The sequence below is a fragment of the Balearica regulorum genome, chromosome 14, assembly GCF_011004875.1.
Source record: "Balearica regulorum gibbericeps isolate bBalReg1 chromosome 14, bBalReg1.pri, whole genome shotgun sequence".
In the NCBI taxonomy this organism is placed as follows: Eukaryota; Metazoa; Chordata; class Aves; order Gruiformes; family Gruidae; genus Balearica; species Balearica regulorum.
In genome coordinates, this window is record NC_046197.1 from 9,461,343 (window position 1) to 9,480,189 (window position 18,847).

General features: G+C 52.2%; 2 protein-coding genes across 3 annotated transcripts in view; both read right to left on the minus strand.

Annotated features, from left to right (window-relative positions):
• Positions 1 to 38: 38 nt before the first annotated feature.
• LOC104640989 (E3 ubiquitin/ISG15 ligase TRIM25) lies at positions 39 to 7,156 on the minus strand. 2 transcript variants are annotated; one of them, XM_075766932.1, is made up of 6 exons: positions 5,798 to 7,156; positions 5,068 to 5,163; positions 3,783 to 4,016; positions 3,666 to 3,688; positions 2,578 to 2,720; positions 39 to 887 (listed from the first exon to the last, which is right to left on the minus strand). In XM_075766932.1, exons 1-6 carry the CDS (start codon positions 6,431 to 6,433, stop codon positions 670 to 672), a joined length of 1,350 nt encoding a protein of 449 aa, XP_075623047.1. In that variant the 5' UTR covers positions 6,434 to 7,156; the 3' UTR covers positions 39 to 669. The 2 variants fall into 2 exon arrangements, with proteins under 2 accessions (XP_075623047.1, XP_075623046.1); XM_075766931.1 differs by having other exon boundaries at positions 39 to 1,160.
• Positions 7,157 to 11,697: 4,541 nt separating this feature from the next.
• Positions 11,698 to 18,847, minus strand: part of PPARGC1B (PPARG coactivator 1 beta) — a 54,978-nt gene continuing 47,828 nt past the window's right edge. The window contains exon 12 of the mRNA XM_075766930.1: positions 11,698 to 17,881. Coding sequence (XP_075623045.1) covers positions 17,778 to 17,881 — 104 coding nt within the window. The 3' untranslated portion in view covers positions 11,698 to 17,777. The remainder of the gene's footprint in view (positions 17,882 to 18,847) is intronic.

Genomic DNA, 18,847 nt, shown 5'->3' on the forward strand with positions numbered 1-18,847 from the left:
GAACTAATCCAGGCCCCATATGGCACAGACTAAAGGCATGGGAGTTTTCCTCTTTATTACTCCATTTGCTGTGAGATTTTTGCATAGGGGAGGAGAAAATTTAAATTGAGGCAAGAGGTAGGTAAGTGGTCTATCAGAGATCCTACAGGGGATGACAGGAGCAGGGAAAAAAGGGAAACCAGGTGTGTCTTATTGCCTAGTCTCTACTCACCTCCCAGGCCAGCTTTGCTTCTGCAATGGATGGCTCAGGTGTGCAGGACAGGTGGAGGAGGGCAGAGGTGCAAGCTGATGCCTTAGAGCAAAGATCAGCGCTGCTGCTGCTTAGTTCTGTCGCAGTTAATGTTGTGCCGTCACCTTTTTTATAAACTAAATTGCCATTTAGTTTTGCAAACTAAATTATTTTAATAACATGTAGCCAACACAGCATTTGATACAGCCAAGCAAAAAAACGCAACTTAACGATATTTCCATCGTGATTAACAGAACAGATAAGATAGGAGCTCTTGCAGTAAGCAGCAAGATATACCCCACAGAGGCCTTGTCCTCACACAGATAAACCATCACAGCAGCCCAAAATCCAATTTTTAATGTGCTAGCTTAGCACAGCCTCCAGGCAGCAGCAGTCCCAATACATATGGAAATATAAAACAGGACCTCGTCCCCACATCACTACAGGAGATTCAAAGAGCCATCAGACACACCGAAGATAGCACGGGCAGGATACTTTGAAGGGATGTTTACTCTCTGTAGAAGCTCGAGGCTCTCAGCAGGATCTCCGTCCTTGACAGACACATTATAAAATGACAGTGTATTTCTTCCACAATCTAACTCTACCCTGACCACTTTGAGAGCTGCAGGTAAGTTCTTTTCTGAAATCATTGCTTGACCTAGGAACACAGAGAGGTAACAATTAGACAGCTGCAGGTAGCACTCAGTGTTGGGTTGAGTGATTCCAAGCTTCCAGCGACTCGCTTTGCTGGTGTCCACCTCCCAGAAGTGACAGCCCTCCGAGAAGCTCTGGTCACTCTGTGCATGTGGGATGGGATTGTATGGATATGGTATCCCAAAGGAGAAAGAAACAAGTGAAGATGCAATGACTGTGTTGCTACAGTAAGCAGATCCACCTCCTTGATACATTGAAGAAGTCAGATGTTCGTGAACTATAGAAAGAAAAAAAAAAAACAACCACATTATGATTAACAGAAAATTCTGCAGATTTACTTACATCCCCATTGCTGAAAGCTGGATTTCCCAGTCCAAGTCATCCTATCCAAATCATCCAATGCAAGTCCAACCCACCCAAGTCATTAAAAGCATATGTTAACTGAAACAACTCCTGCACCTCTCTTAGCTGCTCCTATGTAATTCTAAAGGGGGGTGATATCACATTTCAAGAAATGCTGCTCTTCCACAATTTTTAAGTGTCTTTGCTTTTTGTTTCCAACTACAGCAACTCTTAGATTTTAGTTTTCCATCATTGTCCTGCAGAGCTTCATTAAGCATTTTTAAAAACTCTGCAGATTAACTTCCATGTACAAGAAATGTGTGAACAGTAGCACAGTCATTTTATAAAAGCTTATTTGCTTAGGATCGTTTGAAGTTATTTTCTAGAACTCTCAAAACTTCCTAGCATGACCAGTCATAAGAAGGTAATTCTACACTCAGGAATTTGCAGAATGTTTTTATTCAAATCTTCTCTTGCAGGTAATGCATTTCAATATCATGGCATTTTCTGCTCTGGAAGTTATTCCTTCAGGAAACTGAAACAGCAGCAGTGACTTGGGCAACTAACCAAAAGCGCTCAGATGGCATAGATGACGAGGAAAACCTGGATCTGAGGTTTTCTAGCCAGAATAGGTCTGGACTATGCTTACAGGGATGGCAGAGACTGAGCTCAGGCATGGCTGTGAGCACGGTCTGCTGCTTAGTGGACCCAAGGCTGTACGGATGGTGGCCAATTAGGTGTGCACGTTGCGCACTGTCGCACACGCTCTGGACAGAGCCTTCCCACCCCAGCTGTCTCGGTCTCGACTCTGGGCTCACTGTCAGCAACGGCTCAAGCACCATCAAGACAGCAATAATAAGGGAACCCTAATTTTTTCAATTCAGTTGGACAAGCATCCCACCGCGCACAGCACAAGGACTGTAGGTTGATCTTACAAAAGAGTAGAATTATTTACATAGAAAGAGTAGATTGTTTATCTCATATGAGAAACTCCACCTCCTGCTGCTGCGATGAGTTCTCAACTTTCCCTGTGCTTTGAATCAAAGTGATGCTACAGACAGAAGAGGTGTTGCTATTCTCTTCTCGTAATCCTCCCCAAAAATTCCTGTGACAACCACACCTCTCTACCCAGAGCCCATTTTAACAGGGTGTATTCAAGGCATGTCCCAGAGCACTGAAGCCCAGTACAAGCACCCTTTTATGTACGCATATGTGAAAATAATCAAATACAATGTTAGTAATAAGTTCTTGTAGAGGTACTTGGTCTACTTGGTGTCTTATTACAGTCCTTGCTTAAATATGTTTTGTTAGCTTCTCCGTCTTGCTTGTCACGTGGTTAAATGGTCACTTACCAGGTGGTGTTTTAAATGAGGACTGCATATCTGAGAGGAATTGCTGGAAAAGCATCTGAGTCATTTCTGTTGTTAATTCATCCATACTAAAGTGTGGCTTTGACAGTTTTACACCAGCTTTGTTAGGAACTGCCTTGTGTTTCCTAAAACATGCAAAAAGACATCAGAAGAGCAGCAAGTCATCAGAAAACCATCCCTGAGCCAACAACTGCATCCCCCGCTCCACACCCAGCCTCGACAGGAGATACGAAAGCAGCTCCTGTCCTCCCCTCCCTCTGCAGCTTTACCGGGGACTCCCCCTCTGACCAGTCTTTTCCCAGAACCCAGAATCTCTTCAACATCGTTAGGATCAAGTTCACTCCATGGACAATTTTCTGTCCCCAGAAGACCTTGTCTCAGCCCCAACTTTTGCCGGGACAGACTCTAGCATCATGTCTGTGGTTACAGTCCTCAACTCCGCAGCAGGAGCTAAGGAGGTGTCAGGGGCAGCCCTTGGGTGCTGGGACAGCAAACGAGAAGTGCTGCGTTATCACAGCCAAGGGGCAAATGCTGCACCCGAAATGCAGGGCTGGGGAAAGGCTGGGGAGGGGGGGCTGTGTGCACGCAGCGGTGGGCTGTGGTGGGGGAACAGCGCTGGGGGAGCAGCTCAGGAGAAAAGCCATGAACTTTGTAGACTCATGACTTCACCACATGTGCTTCTTACAAGCAGAAGGCGATGCAAACTGGAGGACCACTCAGGATGTCTAAGCTCATCCATCCTTTGCATGCTCACCCAGGGACCAAAATATTCAGGAATTGCCTGAATTGAGTGGGTCTAGAGAACAGGCACGGAGGGTACAGAAAAATAAGCTGTGTTGTATATGAAGAGTCACATACGACCTTTGTTAATATTTTGGGGCTTCTCCAGGTCTCTGACGAAGCCGGGTTCAGAGTGTGCAGTCAACGAGCCCACGGGGCAGCCAAGGTGAGCCCAGGGAGCTGTGGGCCTGCAGTGCACGCGGGCTGGGCTAGCAGACCTGCACCACTGGACTATTGGTCACCTGAAGCAACATGTAATGCAATAGTAGACCACCTCGTGAAGAGCTTACCTGGCTCGAATAGCTGAAAAAGCCTGTAAAAGACATTTTGAAAGTAGAATTAGCATAGCACAGGCAAATGTCAGCCCAAGAGCTGAGTATTTCTGGGAAGGAGATGCTGTTAGGTACCTTGGTGAAAAGAAGTAGGTCTTTCTGATCCCTCAGAGCCTCCAGCTTCTGTACATCACGGCTGGCTGCATCCTTCCCCTCTTTGAGTTTTTGTATCTGCGTCTGAATCTGAGAAAGCTGTTGCTCCTCATTGCGACTGAGAACTTCCAGGATCTCTCTTTTTTTGTTATCTAGCTGCTGATGCATGTCTTTGAAGAGACTCTCCAGCTGATTCCTCTGCCAGCTCTCCTTAGTCTATTAAGAAAACACTTTCAAAGCTGTTAGGGACTGAATCTTACATTTTCCATACTAACTCGCACTCAGAAAAGAGCCTGGTCTTTTCTGGGTTGAGAGAAGTAGCTACTAATTTAGTGCCTCTCCATATAACAACAAACCAAGATGTCCCACTGACAGCAAAAAGGCCAAGTGACATAAGTGGCCTTCCCCAGCATCTGGCACCTGACCAGAAAAAGATGAAAAAGTAGTGCTTCTTGCACGATGCTTGCTGAAGGCTTTCTACTATGTACATATTTCCTTATTCTGCACTGGTATTTTTCTACGGATACGTTGCATTTGGTTCTTTTAAGGCTGGGTGAGGAAAAAGAATTTCTCTTCTTGCAGCCTCCACCAAGCACTGTTTGACAGCAGCTGCGCTGCCGGGCAGGACACTGCCAACAGGTACCGGCTTGTCTTCAGACGAGAAGGGAACATTTCCTTTGCCCAGTGCCAGGACTGATAGTCCCATCACTTTTACTGTGGAGAAGGCAAGTGCCAATTCTGCCCAAGCAGAATGAACTAGCATTTGGAGACCTCTGTTAAATTCCCTGTTCTTTCAGAGCTGTTAGATACGTATTTACATGCTGGGAGCAAAAATCAGACACTTTGGGGCAATCTTTTAACCTCATTCCTACCAACTTTTTAGAACCACAGGCTAACCTAAAAGGATTTCTTGTTTTAAAGAGAAATAAAATCATTATAAGATGGTCTGTATCTTTTCCATAAATATTTTAGAGTCTACAAATTGAATAGGGGGGGGGGAAGCCAACCACCACCCACGAAGCAGGAGGCATGGACTTAACAGCAACTTTTAAGCTCAAAGGTCCTTTGGAAACTAGAAATGTATTTCCCAGAATGATAGGAAAGTTGTTCATCATCCTCCCTCAAAGAAGAAACCTAGAAAATAGCTGAGAAATTACCCAGAACTAAAAAAGCTTCGGAATCCGTCATCTGGGAACAGACAAAAGAAAACCTTATCAGCTACCAGCACGCAATCGTCCCCGAAGTGATATGGGACCTTGGAACAAACCTTTACTTCCTCCTCTTGTTTCAGCAGGCTTGCTATGCTTTGATTCAGCGCCGCTTCGTGTCTTTTCACTGTTTTCAGAGTTTCAGGAAAAACACTCTATAAAAATAACCAGAGGGAGATATCAGCCTAGGACCGACATACATGTCTGAGATCAGTAATTTTATGGAAATGGTTAAGCTAGACCTGCAAAATGTTTGCTCACTGCATGCTCTCAGGACAAATCAATACTTAAAGGTTTACTGGAAGATTTTATCCCCAAACAAATACCACAATTACAAGCACGGGAAAGACATTTTGAAACTGAAAACTTCATGGGCAATAGCCACACACAAAGCTACTTTCCATGCCGATAGCTTCATTTCCGTTGCTTTGTCATTAATTTTCTTTGCATAAATGCAGCTTAGGCTGATCTTCTGGCTTTGAAAGTGCTCCAAGGACTAAAAGCATAGCCACGAGCGCTCGGTCCCACCAGTCTGGCTCCTCAGGATGAGAAGAAAGTATTTATAACATGTTGTTTTATACTCCGAGGGGCAAGCACAGAGGGAATCCAGGACAAAACTAGGAATAAAAGGCCAATATCCCAAGATGGAGATTTAGCCCCACCCTGAGTCTGTGCATCTGAAACTGGGGAGGTATTTCATCCCTGTGCTACAGGCAGCTCTCCGTGCCAGACCCCCATGGTTTTCCTAGTGCAATCCGTGCCCCGGCCACTGTCCTGGCAGCCTCTTACCTGTGCTTGTCTATGAGCCTCCTCCAAAGCGATGATCTTGTGGTTCTTGTGGGTGCTGGTGACACAGCACAGCACGCAGATGCAAACCGAGTCTGTCTTGCAGTAGCATTCCAGCAGTTTGCCGTGCTGGGAGCATTTCCTCTCAGCCAAAACCAGTGCATTACAGGGCTCCATCAGGACATGGTCTTTCAGGGAGTTATTTGTACTGTGCTTGCTCAGGTGGGCTTGGCACAGGGAGGCCTCACAGCTCAGGCAGGTCTTCGCGGCTGGCTGGGGCTCCTGAAGGCAGAAATCACACGGGATCACCTCGTCTTGCTGGGCCGAACTTTCCCCCTTCTCTTCACATTGCACTTCGCTATTTTTCTCCTCTTCACGAGTGGGAGCATCCAAAAACTTCTGCACTATGCTGCGGAGCTGAACGTTGGGCTGCAGCTCCGTAGCGAAGTCTGCCCGGGCGCAGCACAGCGGGCAGCTGAAAAGGCTCTGCGGGCAAAGCTGGTGGCTCTGCGCCTCCTGGATGCACTTCTTGCAGAAGCTGTGACCACAGCGCAGGGACACGGGGTTGCTGTAAATGCTCAGGCAGATAGGACAGGTCAGGTCCTCCTCGAACGTGGCCACAGCACCTAGGTCAGCCATGGCACCTGAGGGCCGAGGGCCGGAGGGAGGGCACTGACGGGAAGAGAAACAGAAAGCGATAGCAGCAAGGCGCCTCTCCCTCCCTCTGTGGCCAGGAAGCTGCTGCCTCCTCCCCCTCGCAAGGGAAGGTCATCCCTCTCCTCCGCCCAGCTGCCTGCCTCTCATCCGCCACGCTGGCAGAAGCCATGGCCAGCACGGGATGAGCCCCACGCAGGCAGTTCTGGTGCCGAAGTTTGGCCGCTGCAAAAGGAGCAAGGCAAATAGTCCAGCCCTGCTTAAACGGGGAGGGCAGCAGCCAGGTGGAATTACCTCCACATCAGAGCACAAGCTCATTTTCAGCTTGCTGCCTGTTACCGGCTCCCTAATGCTTTCTTATGACCTTGACCCACTCGATGGGCATGTTTCACATGTTGGCTGTACTTTCCAAGTGAAGTTTCTTATTTTCCTTCCTAACCACTCTGTGTGTGGTTAGGTTAATGATAATTTTTTCTCTCTTCCATGGGGTTTGTGGCTTCATACTTCACTACCGCTAATCCCTTTTCCACAGTTGTCTCGAACGTGACTAACGCTGTATGCAGGGCTCACCTGGCTTTGCTGTGCCTCCAAAGCACATGAAACTGCTGCTTTCCGTCGTCCTTCCCCACCGCCTCCAGCGTGGCAGAACTGCCATTTGCAAATGTTGCCCTTAGTGCACATGGCACCAGCTGACTGCCGTGCTGCTGCATGCATCCCAACCCCAAAACCTGGTGCTGCAGAGCAAAAATCCTGTTTGCTCTGCCTGGAGCCCTAGAGGGCTGCAGAAGGGCTTGCTGCCCGCGGGAACTTGTGGGGAGTTCTGTGGATCACTCTGGGTTACTTGCTGTGCTCTGCTTGCAGGCACAGGCTGAGACAAGCTGCTGCGGTCCTGCTGCTGTGCGTGCTGCCTGCAAATCGCCTAGCCTAAAATCTTCTTTCTTTACCCTTCATTAATTACAGTTCTTAGTCCTTTCAGTGAAGAAAAATTAATTTCCTTAATTTCCTTCAGGATAGGCAGTAGATGCTGGAAGCTGCAGGTAACGGCCACTGTAAAGAATCTGCTGGTATTTCTTGGGCTGCCTGTGGGCAGCGCGCGTGGCAGAATGGGGCATGGCCACCGCCAGACAGGCTTTTTAACTTCCCTTTAGCCTCACAGCTACCCTGATGTGGGAGTGCCCCCCACCAGCAGCACTGAAGGAACGCTAAATTCAGTAGCCAGGACAGAGCTTATACCAGAAGCACCGTGGAGAGAGCAATAGCTAGTTGCCAGATGCATTTATTTTTCTGTATAGTTTTTAAATACGACAATATTTCAGTGCTGGTTGGCTCTGACAGATTGCAAAAACCCAGCAGAGCAAACCTGGATTTCCGTTTCCTGGAGGTAAACTTGACGGTGAGCTGAACCCCAGGAGTGCGGATGCTCAGAGCAGCGTCCCTCCCTCCGCTGCCTGAGCGTGCCTGGGAGAGCCCCACGCCCCAGGGCGATTCCACGAGTTGTCTTTTCTCCTTGGACTGCTGAGTTGCTGTCTGGAGCTGACTTTCAGTGATGAATGGAGGTGGTGGTGACGATGAAAGCCAGGGCTTTCACCCAGGAGTTTGCCCATGTAGCAGTGCTGAGCCAAATCCTTTTCCTGCCTCTCTGCAGGCAGACACCGCTATTTTGCGGACCCATTGCAATGAAGACTCCGAGTGATCCTGTGGTGGGTTGACCCCAGCTCGATGCCAGGTGCCCCCCAAAGCCGCTCTGTCGCTCCCCTCCTCAGCTGGGCAGGGGAGAGAAAATACAGTGAAAGGTTTGTGGGTCGGGATAAGGACAAGGAGAGATCACTCACCAATTTGTAGGCGTGGCACTTCGGGACATGGTTTAGTAGACATGGTGGTGTTGGGTTGACGGTTTGACTTGATGATCTTAGACATCGTTTCCAACCTTAAAGATTCTATGATTCTATGAATTACTGTCATGGGCAAAACAGACTCAGCTTGGGGAAATTAATTTAATTTATTACCAATCAAATCAGACTAGTATAATGAGAAATAAAACCAAATCTTAAAACTGCCTTCACCCCATCCTTCCTTTCTTCCTGGGCTTAACGTGACTCCTGATTTCTCTCCCTCCTCCCCCTCAGCAGCACAGCGGGACGGGGAATGGGGGTTGTGGTCAGTTCCTCACACGCTGTCTCTGCTGGTCCTTCCTCCTCAGGGGGAGGACTCCTCACGCTCTGCCCCTGCTCCAGCCTGGGGTCCCTCCCACAGGGGTCACAGCCTCCTTTGGGTGCATCCACCTGCTCTGGCATGGGATCCTCCATGGGCTGTAGGTGGTTATCTGCTCCACTGCTATCCTCCATGGGCTGCAGGTGGTTATCTGCTCCACCGCCATCCTCCATGGGCTGCAGGTGGTTATCTGCTCGACCGCCATCCTCCATGGGCTGCAGGTGGTTATCTGCTCCACCGCCATCCTCCATGGGCTGCAGGAGGACAGCCTGCCTCACCATGGTCTTCTCCACAGGCTGCAGGAGGCATCTCTGCTCCGGTGCCTGAAGCACCTCCTGCCCCTCCTTCTTCACTGATCCTGGTGTCTGCAGGGCTGTTCCTCTCACATATTCTCACTTCCCTCTGGCTGCGATTGCTGCTGGGTTGTTTGGGTTTTTTTCCTTCTTAACTACATTTTCCCAGAGGCGCTACCACCATCACTGATTGGCTTGGCCTTGGCCAGCGGCGGGTCCATCTTGGAGCCGGCTGGCATTGGCTCTATCAGACACAGGGGAAGCTTCTAGCAGCTTCTCGCAGAAGCCACCCCTGTAGCCCCCCTGGCTACCAAAACCTTGCCACACAAACCCAATACAGATCCAAAACCAGCACAAGCAGACACAGATGATGGGATGCGTGTGCCAGGCTCCAGGGCAATCCAACCCCCCTCTGTGCCTGTCTCTAGCAGGTTCTACATGGGCAGTCAGCCCTCAGTGGTTTGGGGAGAGCCCAGGGCATCGTGTGCATGTGTGCACTACTGCAGAGTGGACAGTCTTCCTCCAAAGTCATCGCTATTATTAAGGCGATGAGGAGGTGTCTTCCCTCTGCCCTGCAGGCTGCTGACCGGCAGACAGGCGCTCTCCCTGGCCGTCTGCTGCTCCTTCGGTGCTCAGCCTCTGCCCGGGCAGCCGCTTGCTCATGGTGATCACAGCACGAGTGCAGGAGCAAGGAGGGGTCCTTGTGGATGTCGAGCTGAAAGGGAAGCAGAGCCGTTCAGGAAAGGAGAGAGGCGGCAGCACTGCTGTGCGGAGCCGGCTGCCTCCCAAGAGCCCCGCACCAGCACCTCGCCCATCGCAGCCGCTGCCGGGGCAGATCTGCTGCTGTTGCCCTGGCTATCAAAGGGTCTGTTCAGCCAACGCTGAGCATGGCCCACTGTGCACTGCAGGCAGCAAGAGCCTGCAGACATAAGGAACTGGAAATGCTCCCTCAGAGTCAGCAGGGTGATGGGGTTCGGGGTGAGCAGGGTTAGTGCTAGAAAAGCCAGCGGGGAGAGGATGGTGCCTTCTTACCTGCAGGAGGCTGCTGAGAAACATGAGGGGTCCAAGTCTGAGTTTGAAAAGATATTTGAAGGCAGAGATGGCATATGAAAAACTTAAAACGTATCCAGCCAAGAACTGAGTGGGAGAGAAAGAGGGAGCAGAGATTGCAGGACCCAAAACCAGCAGCACCTGGAGAAAGCTCTCCACTGGCATTTAAAAACACACAGCAAGCACAGGAGGCAGAAGCTGCAGGTGTCTTAGGGAGGGAGATGCAAAGCTTGGGAGGAATGGGAAGGAAAGGTGGGAGGGGTCCCCTGTGGGCAGCTGCTGCGGGCAGGGAGTGCAGTACCGCGGGCAGGGAGGTCCCAGAGCTGGCAGGGAGCAAAGGAAACAAACCTGTCCCTGTTCCTCCCTGCAAAGACACCTGGACGGACCTGGACAACAAGCTGGGACTGATAAACGCTGAGAGTGGGCAAATGCATACATTACTCGAAGTATGGCCTGCAGAACCCCCTGGACAGACCTTGTGTGCCCAGGAGCTGAGGTCCACGTCAGGGAGCAGGGAGCTCCTGCGGCCAGCAAAGCCCAGGGCAGGATTTGGTGCCACTGCCCAGGGCACGGGTGGGAGCCGAACCTCCCAAGGGCAGCCAGGACAGCTCACCGGGCAGTGAAATAAATCCCAAGCACCAGGTATTTCACACCTGTCGGGAGCATGAGCCTGGTGTGGCATTTCCAGACGCTGCCTTGCTGTGCCCCTGCCCACCCGTGAGCCTTTCTGTGGGCTCTTGCCTGTGGGGCAGGGGGGGGTCCCACCAAGCCGGTGGAGCCCGGGGCAGCCGTGGTCTCAGCCAGCCCCGCTCAGCTGGGCAGATGTGGGCACTGCCATGCTGCCCTCGCTGCCCACACTGCCCCTGCTGTGCCTGCTGCCCGCATTGCCTGTGCTGCCCACGCTACCTGCTGCCCACACTGCCTGCCAGGTGCTAGCCAGCCAAGGTCAGCAACAAAAGCTGTCCCTATTTACAAAAGCCCGTTACTGACTTATTTTCTCCTCCCACACAGCACAGCGTGCCTAGCGCAGGAAATAACGCTGCGTCCCATCCCTCCGGCAGCTGGAGGGCTGCCTTACAAGCTACAACAAAAGCAGCGCCCGGCTGTGTGAAAGGAAGCCATTTTATCACAAAGTTATACCAAAATGAAGAACTGTTTTGTTGGGATTTTTTTCCCAAATGGCTGGAAGTAATTGCTGGGACTAATGGAGCTGCTGAATGATGTGACTCACCAACAGCTCCCTTCCATCCCTAGGTCTGCTTGCACCGTACTCGATAAACAGCACCGGTCCTTTATTTCCAGGAGTTTGCCTGGGAATGCAGCTCCGAGTGGCGTGGGTCAGGCTGGGAGGACAAGCCTCAGCTGCGGGTCTGTTCCTCCCCATGGATCCCTCCTTCCTGTGCCCCTGCTCCATCCCTGGAGCCCTGCCAGGGGGGACCTCAGTCCATCCCGCAGCCCTGCCGATTGGGGACCTACTCCCTCGCCTCTTCTCCCACTTGCATCTGCCCCGGGCACCCCAACACCAGCTGCCCCAGCCGCATCCCCGCATTTCCTCCTTGCAGTTTTGTGTTTTAATCTGTTCTGGCACTGGTGGCATCGCCGTGTCCTGATAATCTTAGAAAAATATTCCTGTTGGGAGGCTCTGAAGCCCATTTTCTTTGGAAAGCAGCAGGGCAATGGGCTTCCTATCCGTTCTCCACTCAGGTGCAGCAGTCACAGGGACGAGGGGCTGGCTTTGGGGTGGGAGGCTGGTTCTGGCTCCATGGCTGGGCAGGGGCACCCCTGCTGGGGTCCCACCAGCTGTGCTGTGCTGGAGACAGGCAGCTCTAGGGCAGCTGCCTAAATCTGTGCAGATCGGCAGAAAAAAAGCAGCCGGGACAGCTCAGCACATTGCAGACCTCCTCCTTTCGGGCTGCTGAGGTCCTCCCGCCCAGCAGCATCACCACGCCATGCTCCAGATTAATTCAGTGCAATGCCTCCGACTTGGCAAGCCCTTGCAGGGGTGAGGGCTGGTGCTGGGCTCCCATGCGCCGGGTGCTGCGGGGGTGCTGCCTCCGACTGCCCGGGCTTTCCATCCCGTCCCTTCCGCAGCCTGGGCTCTCCTGGTGACTGGGACACCAGGACACCCTGAACTGGGAAACAGCGGTTCGGCCACTGCAGCCATGTCTCTGGGAGGGCAGGCTGGCTCCTGCGGGACTGCTCTCCGGTACCGGGGGGGACTATCCAGGTGCCATCCTGAGCTGTACGGTTGCTGCATCACCATCTTTTCCACACTTTTTCTTGCAATCCAGCCCTTTGCTCTCTTAATCCCACCCAAGCAATTTGAGGTGCGTGCCCCACTTCACTTTTAACCCCCCCATCCAGGGGATTTCTTCCACGATGGGTCTTGCAGCAGTGGCACCACTCCCAAAGTCCAGCGTACAGAGCCCAGGCTTTTCCTGTACGAGTCAAACTAAAAGAAACCACACTTAAAATAGAAATATACAGAGATATTCCCTCGCAGGAGCCGCATCCCTGGCAGTGGTGCAGTGTTGGTGCGAGTGAGCTGGGGGGGCTCCGCCACCCCCCCCGGTCCCGGCCGTGCCCCCACCATCCCGCTGCCGGCCAGGCAGATGCAGGAGAGCACCTTCTGCAAAGCAAAACAGCTCCTCCCAGAGCAGGTTTGCACTAATAAACACAAGTATTAGCGGCACAGACGTGTTGCTTTGTTTTTCTTTCCACTTTATAGTATATATGTTATCGTTTATTTATAGGCAGATCACTTCACTATTTACAGTACATGAGCGTAGAGATTCTACAGTCTTTTTGATGTAAACAAGTAACTCCGCAGCAGGGGAGTCTGGAAAAAGAAGCCAGTTCTGAAGTATTTACACAATTTAAAATAGAACTTTTATACCCACCGCATAGATATAGATAATACATTGAGCGATTTGGTTAAATTATCTATGAAACTATAGAATCTGACAATGTAAAAATACAAGAAAACGTTCTCTTGTTTTAGAAGGTAGACAGTTAAATCACACTAGAAATAAATCTCTTCTTTAAAAATAATAATAATAAAGGAAAGGCATAAGAATCCATGCCATCTTTTAAAGTATATTACATAAATAAGGACACAACAGAATGGAACTGGGGAAAAAAATTAAGTGAAATATAAAAAACCGCTACCAATTAAAAAAAAAAACCAAACAGACTAAAAACTAGATTCTTAATCACAGAGGGATCAATTCTGCTACTTTTACTTACTCTGCAAGTAGAAAACTGTGGAGTTCAGTAGTACTTACTCGGCATGAGGAAGGGAGGCAGAATTGGCCCCTAATAATTATTAGCAGTGTCCTTTTACTTAAAAAAAAAAAAAAAAAAAAAGAATTTAGCTTTTTTTTTTTTATAAATAACAAAGCAGATGTGCCCCTTTTTAGGTGAAATTCTTACACCTTTCTCAAGAAATGCATCAATTTAATCTTTCTCTCCCTTTCTCACATGCATACACACATTCCCTCCCCAACTCAGTATTTACCGCAGCGTGGCTCTCGGCTCGGCGCCGTGGCCGTGGGCACTGCAGCCAGGCTGCCACCGCCACCCCTGGCCCCAGGCTGGGCGAGGGAAGAGGAATGAAACCCGAAGGCTGCATTTGGCTCTATATTGCTTGAGATTGTCGGGGATGGACTACGACGCTTAGAACAGAAAAGGGTGTCAGGGCTCAGCTACGAACGACGATGTATCTCAGTATTTAGCATACCTCCAAAAAGAAAGAAAAAAAAGAAAAAAGAAAAAAAAAGTGCTGGTCAGCAATTGCAACGCTCCTTTGCGTGGACCAGTGCTGAAATCAGACACTCAAGACTGTAACGTGGTGACGGAGCTGCCGCTTTGTTAAAGATGTGCAGCCCAGCCAGCTGCGCTGAGTAGGAATCGGGATGAACCTTTTCTTTGGGGTGGCATCGAACCTAAAACCTGGGATTGTCCTCTGCATTCAGCCCAGACACTCGGAAACATTTGCTCCTTCCCGCGGAGCCCCAGGGACCCACTGGATTCCAGCCAGAAACCCGGTACCCCACCCTGAACAACGAGCTTTTCTGGGGCAAATCTGTGCAAAAAAAGCAAAGGGGCATTTTATCATGAAACTCTTCACATTCAGCATTTCCCCGCAGTACCTGCAGGAAACTACTGGGGGACATTCTATAGTTATGTATTTTTAAAAAAATAAATCTCCTCCGCACTTATTGCCTACCGTAATAAACCCTTTTGCTCCCAGTTTCTCTTTGAAGTAGTGCTCTTACCTGCCCCACCGCCTCGGCCCTCGCAGGTGGCAGGGGTGGCTTCCCGGGGCTGCCGGGGGAGACAGGGGGTCCCTTTTTGGGGTGCCAAGGTGGGGCACCCACCACAATGCCACAGACTGCGCAGGATATAAAGCTAATCCTCGGGGAGGGCGATCCCCACTCCCCAGCCCTGGCAGCTCCGGGGCTGAGGCTCCTGCAAAGCGCTGGGTGCCTCTGGCTTGCCCGGCAGTGCGGGATGCCTCTCCCCGTGCAGTGCCCGGCCATTGCTTTGCTCCTGCCCTGCTGCCCTGCCAGCACCCGAAAGTCACAGGCCACTAAAGGAGGGAGCTCTCACCTGCCCCTTCTGCCCGACCTCTCCTTCCTTTGCAGACTCGAGCCCTGCGAGCTAAAGACACCTTTGTATTTAAACAAAAAATAAAAAACCAAGCAGAAACTTACTTTTCACCACAAACCCCGTGTGAGGGATTTTAACCCCAGCTGACTGTCACACCTGTGCTTCTTGAGCTGAACACCCTCCACTCTCACCTGGTCCGAAATAGCTGGGGAAGCCCCTGGGGTGGGCAGCACGTGCCCCCAGGGCAGGCAGCACGTGCCCCCTGCTTTTCCCTGCTGCAGGCGTGGGCAGCGGCAGCGGGCTGCCCCAGCCACGCTCGTGCCTCTGCGCCTTGCACACCTCCATGCACAGTGCGTAAGTCCTGGAGAAACTTCTCGGAGGAGGAGGAAAAACAAACCATCCCAATTTAACGGAAAAAAAAATCCCCCCAAAAACCCCCAACTAAGAAAAACCCCACCCCAACCCCACTTATAGGCTTCAGGCACCACGAAGACCACTTATTGCATCTCTTCCTACCCTACGGGTGCAGTACTGATCGGCTCTGTGCAGGACGAGCCCTCCCCTTCCCCAGCACCGGCCTCCCTGCGATACCCAGAGGCTGGCCACAGGCAGGGGCTGCGGGCTGACCCGGGGCGCCCAGCTGCAGGAAAACAACGCGAAATTTTGTATCTGGGTACACCGAAACCAATGCTTGGGAAGCGACTGAGTGGTACCCCAGGAGAGGGCTCCCCCCAGCTCTGAAGCCCCCCCAGCTCTGAAGCCCCCCCAGCTCTGCCCTAACCCTTCCCCTCCGCCACGCTTGATGCATCCCCAGCGGGGTCCGGCCGCGGGGGCTCGGTGCCCCCGGCTGAGCAGGAGATGGAAGAATTCCACTTACTTTGCTTTTTTTTTTGTTTGTTTTTTGGATTGATTGTTTTCTGAAAAACATCAGCACAGCACAGGACAGTACTACCCACCCTAAATGTGTCGCTATATACATTCTACATAAGCTCTATAGCAATCACATGTAAACATCATCGTTGTGAGGAAATACTAGGACAGAAAAAGGCAAAGCTACAATGAGGCAATTGCCAACAGCAGATGCTCAGCCTCGGCCAGAGCTACTCGTGTTTGCTAAGGTGGGATGAGAAGTGGGGGGGAGCTTGTGGCAGGAGACACGCCAAACCTTGCTGCTGAGACTGAAATGGCACAAGGACCGTTCCCTGACAGTGATCGTCACCAGCGGCAGACTGGGGACCCGCAGTTCAAACCCCCCAGTGGCCTGTGAGCCCCCGCACGGCCGGGCTGGTTGTCATCAGAACCACGGCTCCCCCGACAGCGGGGAGAATTAGCCAGGTGACTGTGCTGGTATCGGCGCTGCCGGCATTCCTGCTCCTGCCAGAGACCAGCCGCACACACGGCCCCAGAGCCCAGGGCCACCTCGGCAGGGCTCAGGCTCTTGGCATCGCATCTCGTGCAATTTCGGAGGCTTTGGTCATACTCCCTGCAAGAAAAAATTGGATCCACGCCAGGGAAATGAGAATAAAACCCCCACGTCATGTTGAGGGGAGACCCCAGGAGACTCTAATCTATCTATTGGCAGAGTTAAGGCTATAATATTCTATCTACATAGGATGGCTGAATCCCTAGTGGTCTCTGGGTCTGAAAAAAAAATGGAGACAATGGTGATGGCTTGAGGAGCAGAGAGATTCCCGCTCCCTCGGGAAAACGGCGCCTCTGGCCGGCTCACGGTTAAGTTCGTTCCAGCCAGTGGTGGGCTCTCTCCCACTCCCATCTCACCCGGAGATAGAAGGCAGGTTTGCAAGCAAATTTCGGGGGGTTGCTGCTTGAGCATGCCTTAAATCCAGTGCTGCTGGGCAGCCCCGAGGGCCCTGGCCAGAGGCAGAGCGAGCGAGTGCACCACGGGGCGCCGGCGGGCGTGGGGGATGGATCCTGCATGCCAACTGGTGCTGGGGAAGTGTATGGCTTATCAGGTACCGGGCAGAGCACGGGCAGGGCGTTCTGTGGAGCAGAGGCATTCAGTGCGGCTGCCGTGTCCCCTCCTGCCTTCCTGCCTCTCTGGATTTTGGGCTGGCTGTGGGGCAGGGATCGCAGATGGGTCTTCTTGCCCCGCTTGCTTTGCAGGGGGTGGAAGTGAGAGGGAGCAAGCTGCTTGTCCCGGCCGGTCTCCCAGCCACCCAAGGAGCTGGGGAGAAGGCGGGTCCCGCGCAGGGACCTGGAGGGACCCGTCCCCCGGGCTGTGCCTGCAGGACCCGCCGGATCAAGCCTGGCCGGCTCCGGCCCCCCGGCCCCTCTCTCCTGGCTCCACAGGCAGCAGAGCGCTGGAGCAGCGATGGCTGGCAGGCATCGGTCCCGCAGGCCCCCTGGGCAGGGCCCACCGCCCGCCGGCTCCATCACGCACGAGGACCGAGCTCAGCATCTGGGTGCTGCGACCCAGCTGGGCTGGGGGCTGGGGGCTGGGGGGCTGGGGCCACGCGAGCAAGAAGAATGGCTTTGACAGCAAAGTGGGCGATCCCGACGCGACCGCCGAGCACCCCGGTTTGCTGGCGGGGCAGGCGGGCGCCTCCACGGCCAACGGGTGAATGCCGGCTCCGTGACTCTGCTCTGACCCCCCATTTGCTGAGTGGCAAGTGCCTCATTACAGTGCATAGTTAAAAATCAAGGAAGCGGTACAATAAATCTGAATTACAGTACATCTGAGCCATAAATACATTTTTTTAAGTATATACTTTTTTTTCCTCTTCTATTAAAAATTAGTTTATAATCCTGATTCTATTCACAATTAACAATTTCATCATCACACACTACGGACAAAAAAATGTTATGGTGAACACGGCTGCAACTCCGCGGCGGGAGCACAGGGAGGGCAGGAGGAGGGAGAGGGGGCCGGGGGGCTCCTAGGCTCACCCTAAAACAACCAGTCAGAAGCGGGGGGACTAACGTGTGGCAGTGAGACATCAACACCATGGGGACTCACAGACAGAAGCAGCTTTGTTCAATGTAAACATCGATCGGAAGGGACAGCAGTCTCTCTCTCGTGCGTGCGTGCTCTCGCTCTCTCGCTCTCTCTCGCTTTCCATAGACTGAATAATTTCTTTGAAAACGTAAACATATTGGAAGTGCCTTGACTGAGGTATTGAGGTATTCCTCCAAGGTTAAGGCTGTTACCGATGCAGGCTTAGCTGGGCCTCCTGCAGCAAGCTGTCGAAATCCATGGTCTCGTACTTGCTCTTCACTGGAGCTGGGGAGGACTCCTCTGCGCTGCAATCTGGGAACGGCAGGGACACAAGGCAGCCGGGTCAGGGAGCGGGGCACAAGCACGCTCGCTGCCTAGCAGGGAGGGAAACTGAGGCACGGCAGGGCACTGCTTGCTCCCCCGCTACCGGCACGCTACATCCCAGCGCTGCAAAGCCAGCCCGGACGAGGCAGTGATGGCGAAAGGGAGCGGGGACGGTGCTGTCTCTCCCCCATTGCAGAGGGGCTGTAGCAGTGCCCAGCCCGGCAGGTCGCACACCACGGACACCCGCTCCCAGGTGCGTAAAGATCTGCCGGATCCCGCTGAATTCCGAGGCGCTGACACAGGGCCATCCCTGCGGGAGCCGTGCCGGTCGCAGGGAGGGGGTGCCTGCCTGCAGCACTCCCCAGCCCTCCGCCAGAAGCTGAACAAGCAGCCACCGCAAAGCCTGGAAAATTCAGCAAATGCCAGAAATAAGGCTGCCTAATTTAACAGCAGCTTAACCCTTTTGGGTATGTGTTTGTGAATGAGCCATGAACGGCACGGTTGCATTTCACCTCTGCCTGTGGGCTGCCCATCTCATCCTGTACCAGGGTGAGCAGGATTTTAGGAAGGAGCCAGGCTGTGCAGTACAGGGGTGACTGCTGACCTTACAGCAATCTGCAGGTGAGGAGTGCTGGGGAGGGGGTTCTCCTGTCCCCCTCCCCACAGCACTGCACAACCGCATGCCAACATCTTCAAATGGGGTGCTATCTGTTTTCTGTCTTCTCCATGCCCAAAATGAGAGGCCCTGGGATTTATTTAGATGAACAACAGGCATTTGCACCCACAACCAAAGTCAGAGGGAGTGCTGCTCTGAGCAGATGAGATATTATAAGGTGCTAAAAGATTGGGCAGTACTTGTGTCAGACTGGACATCTAGAGATATGTCAAGACTTAGGGCTCTATTTTCTGGGCCTCAGTCTCTCATGCATGAAGTGGGATATTGAAACCACTTCA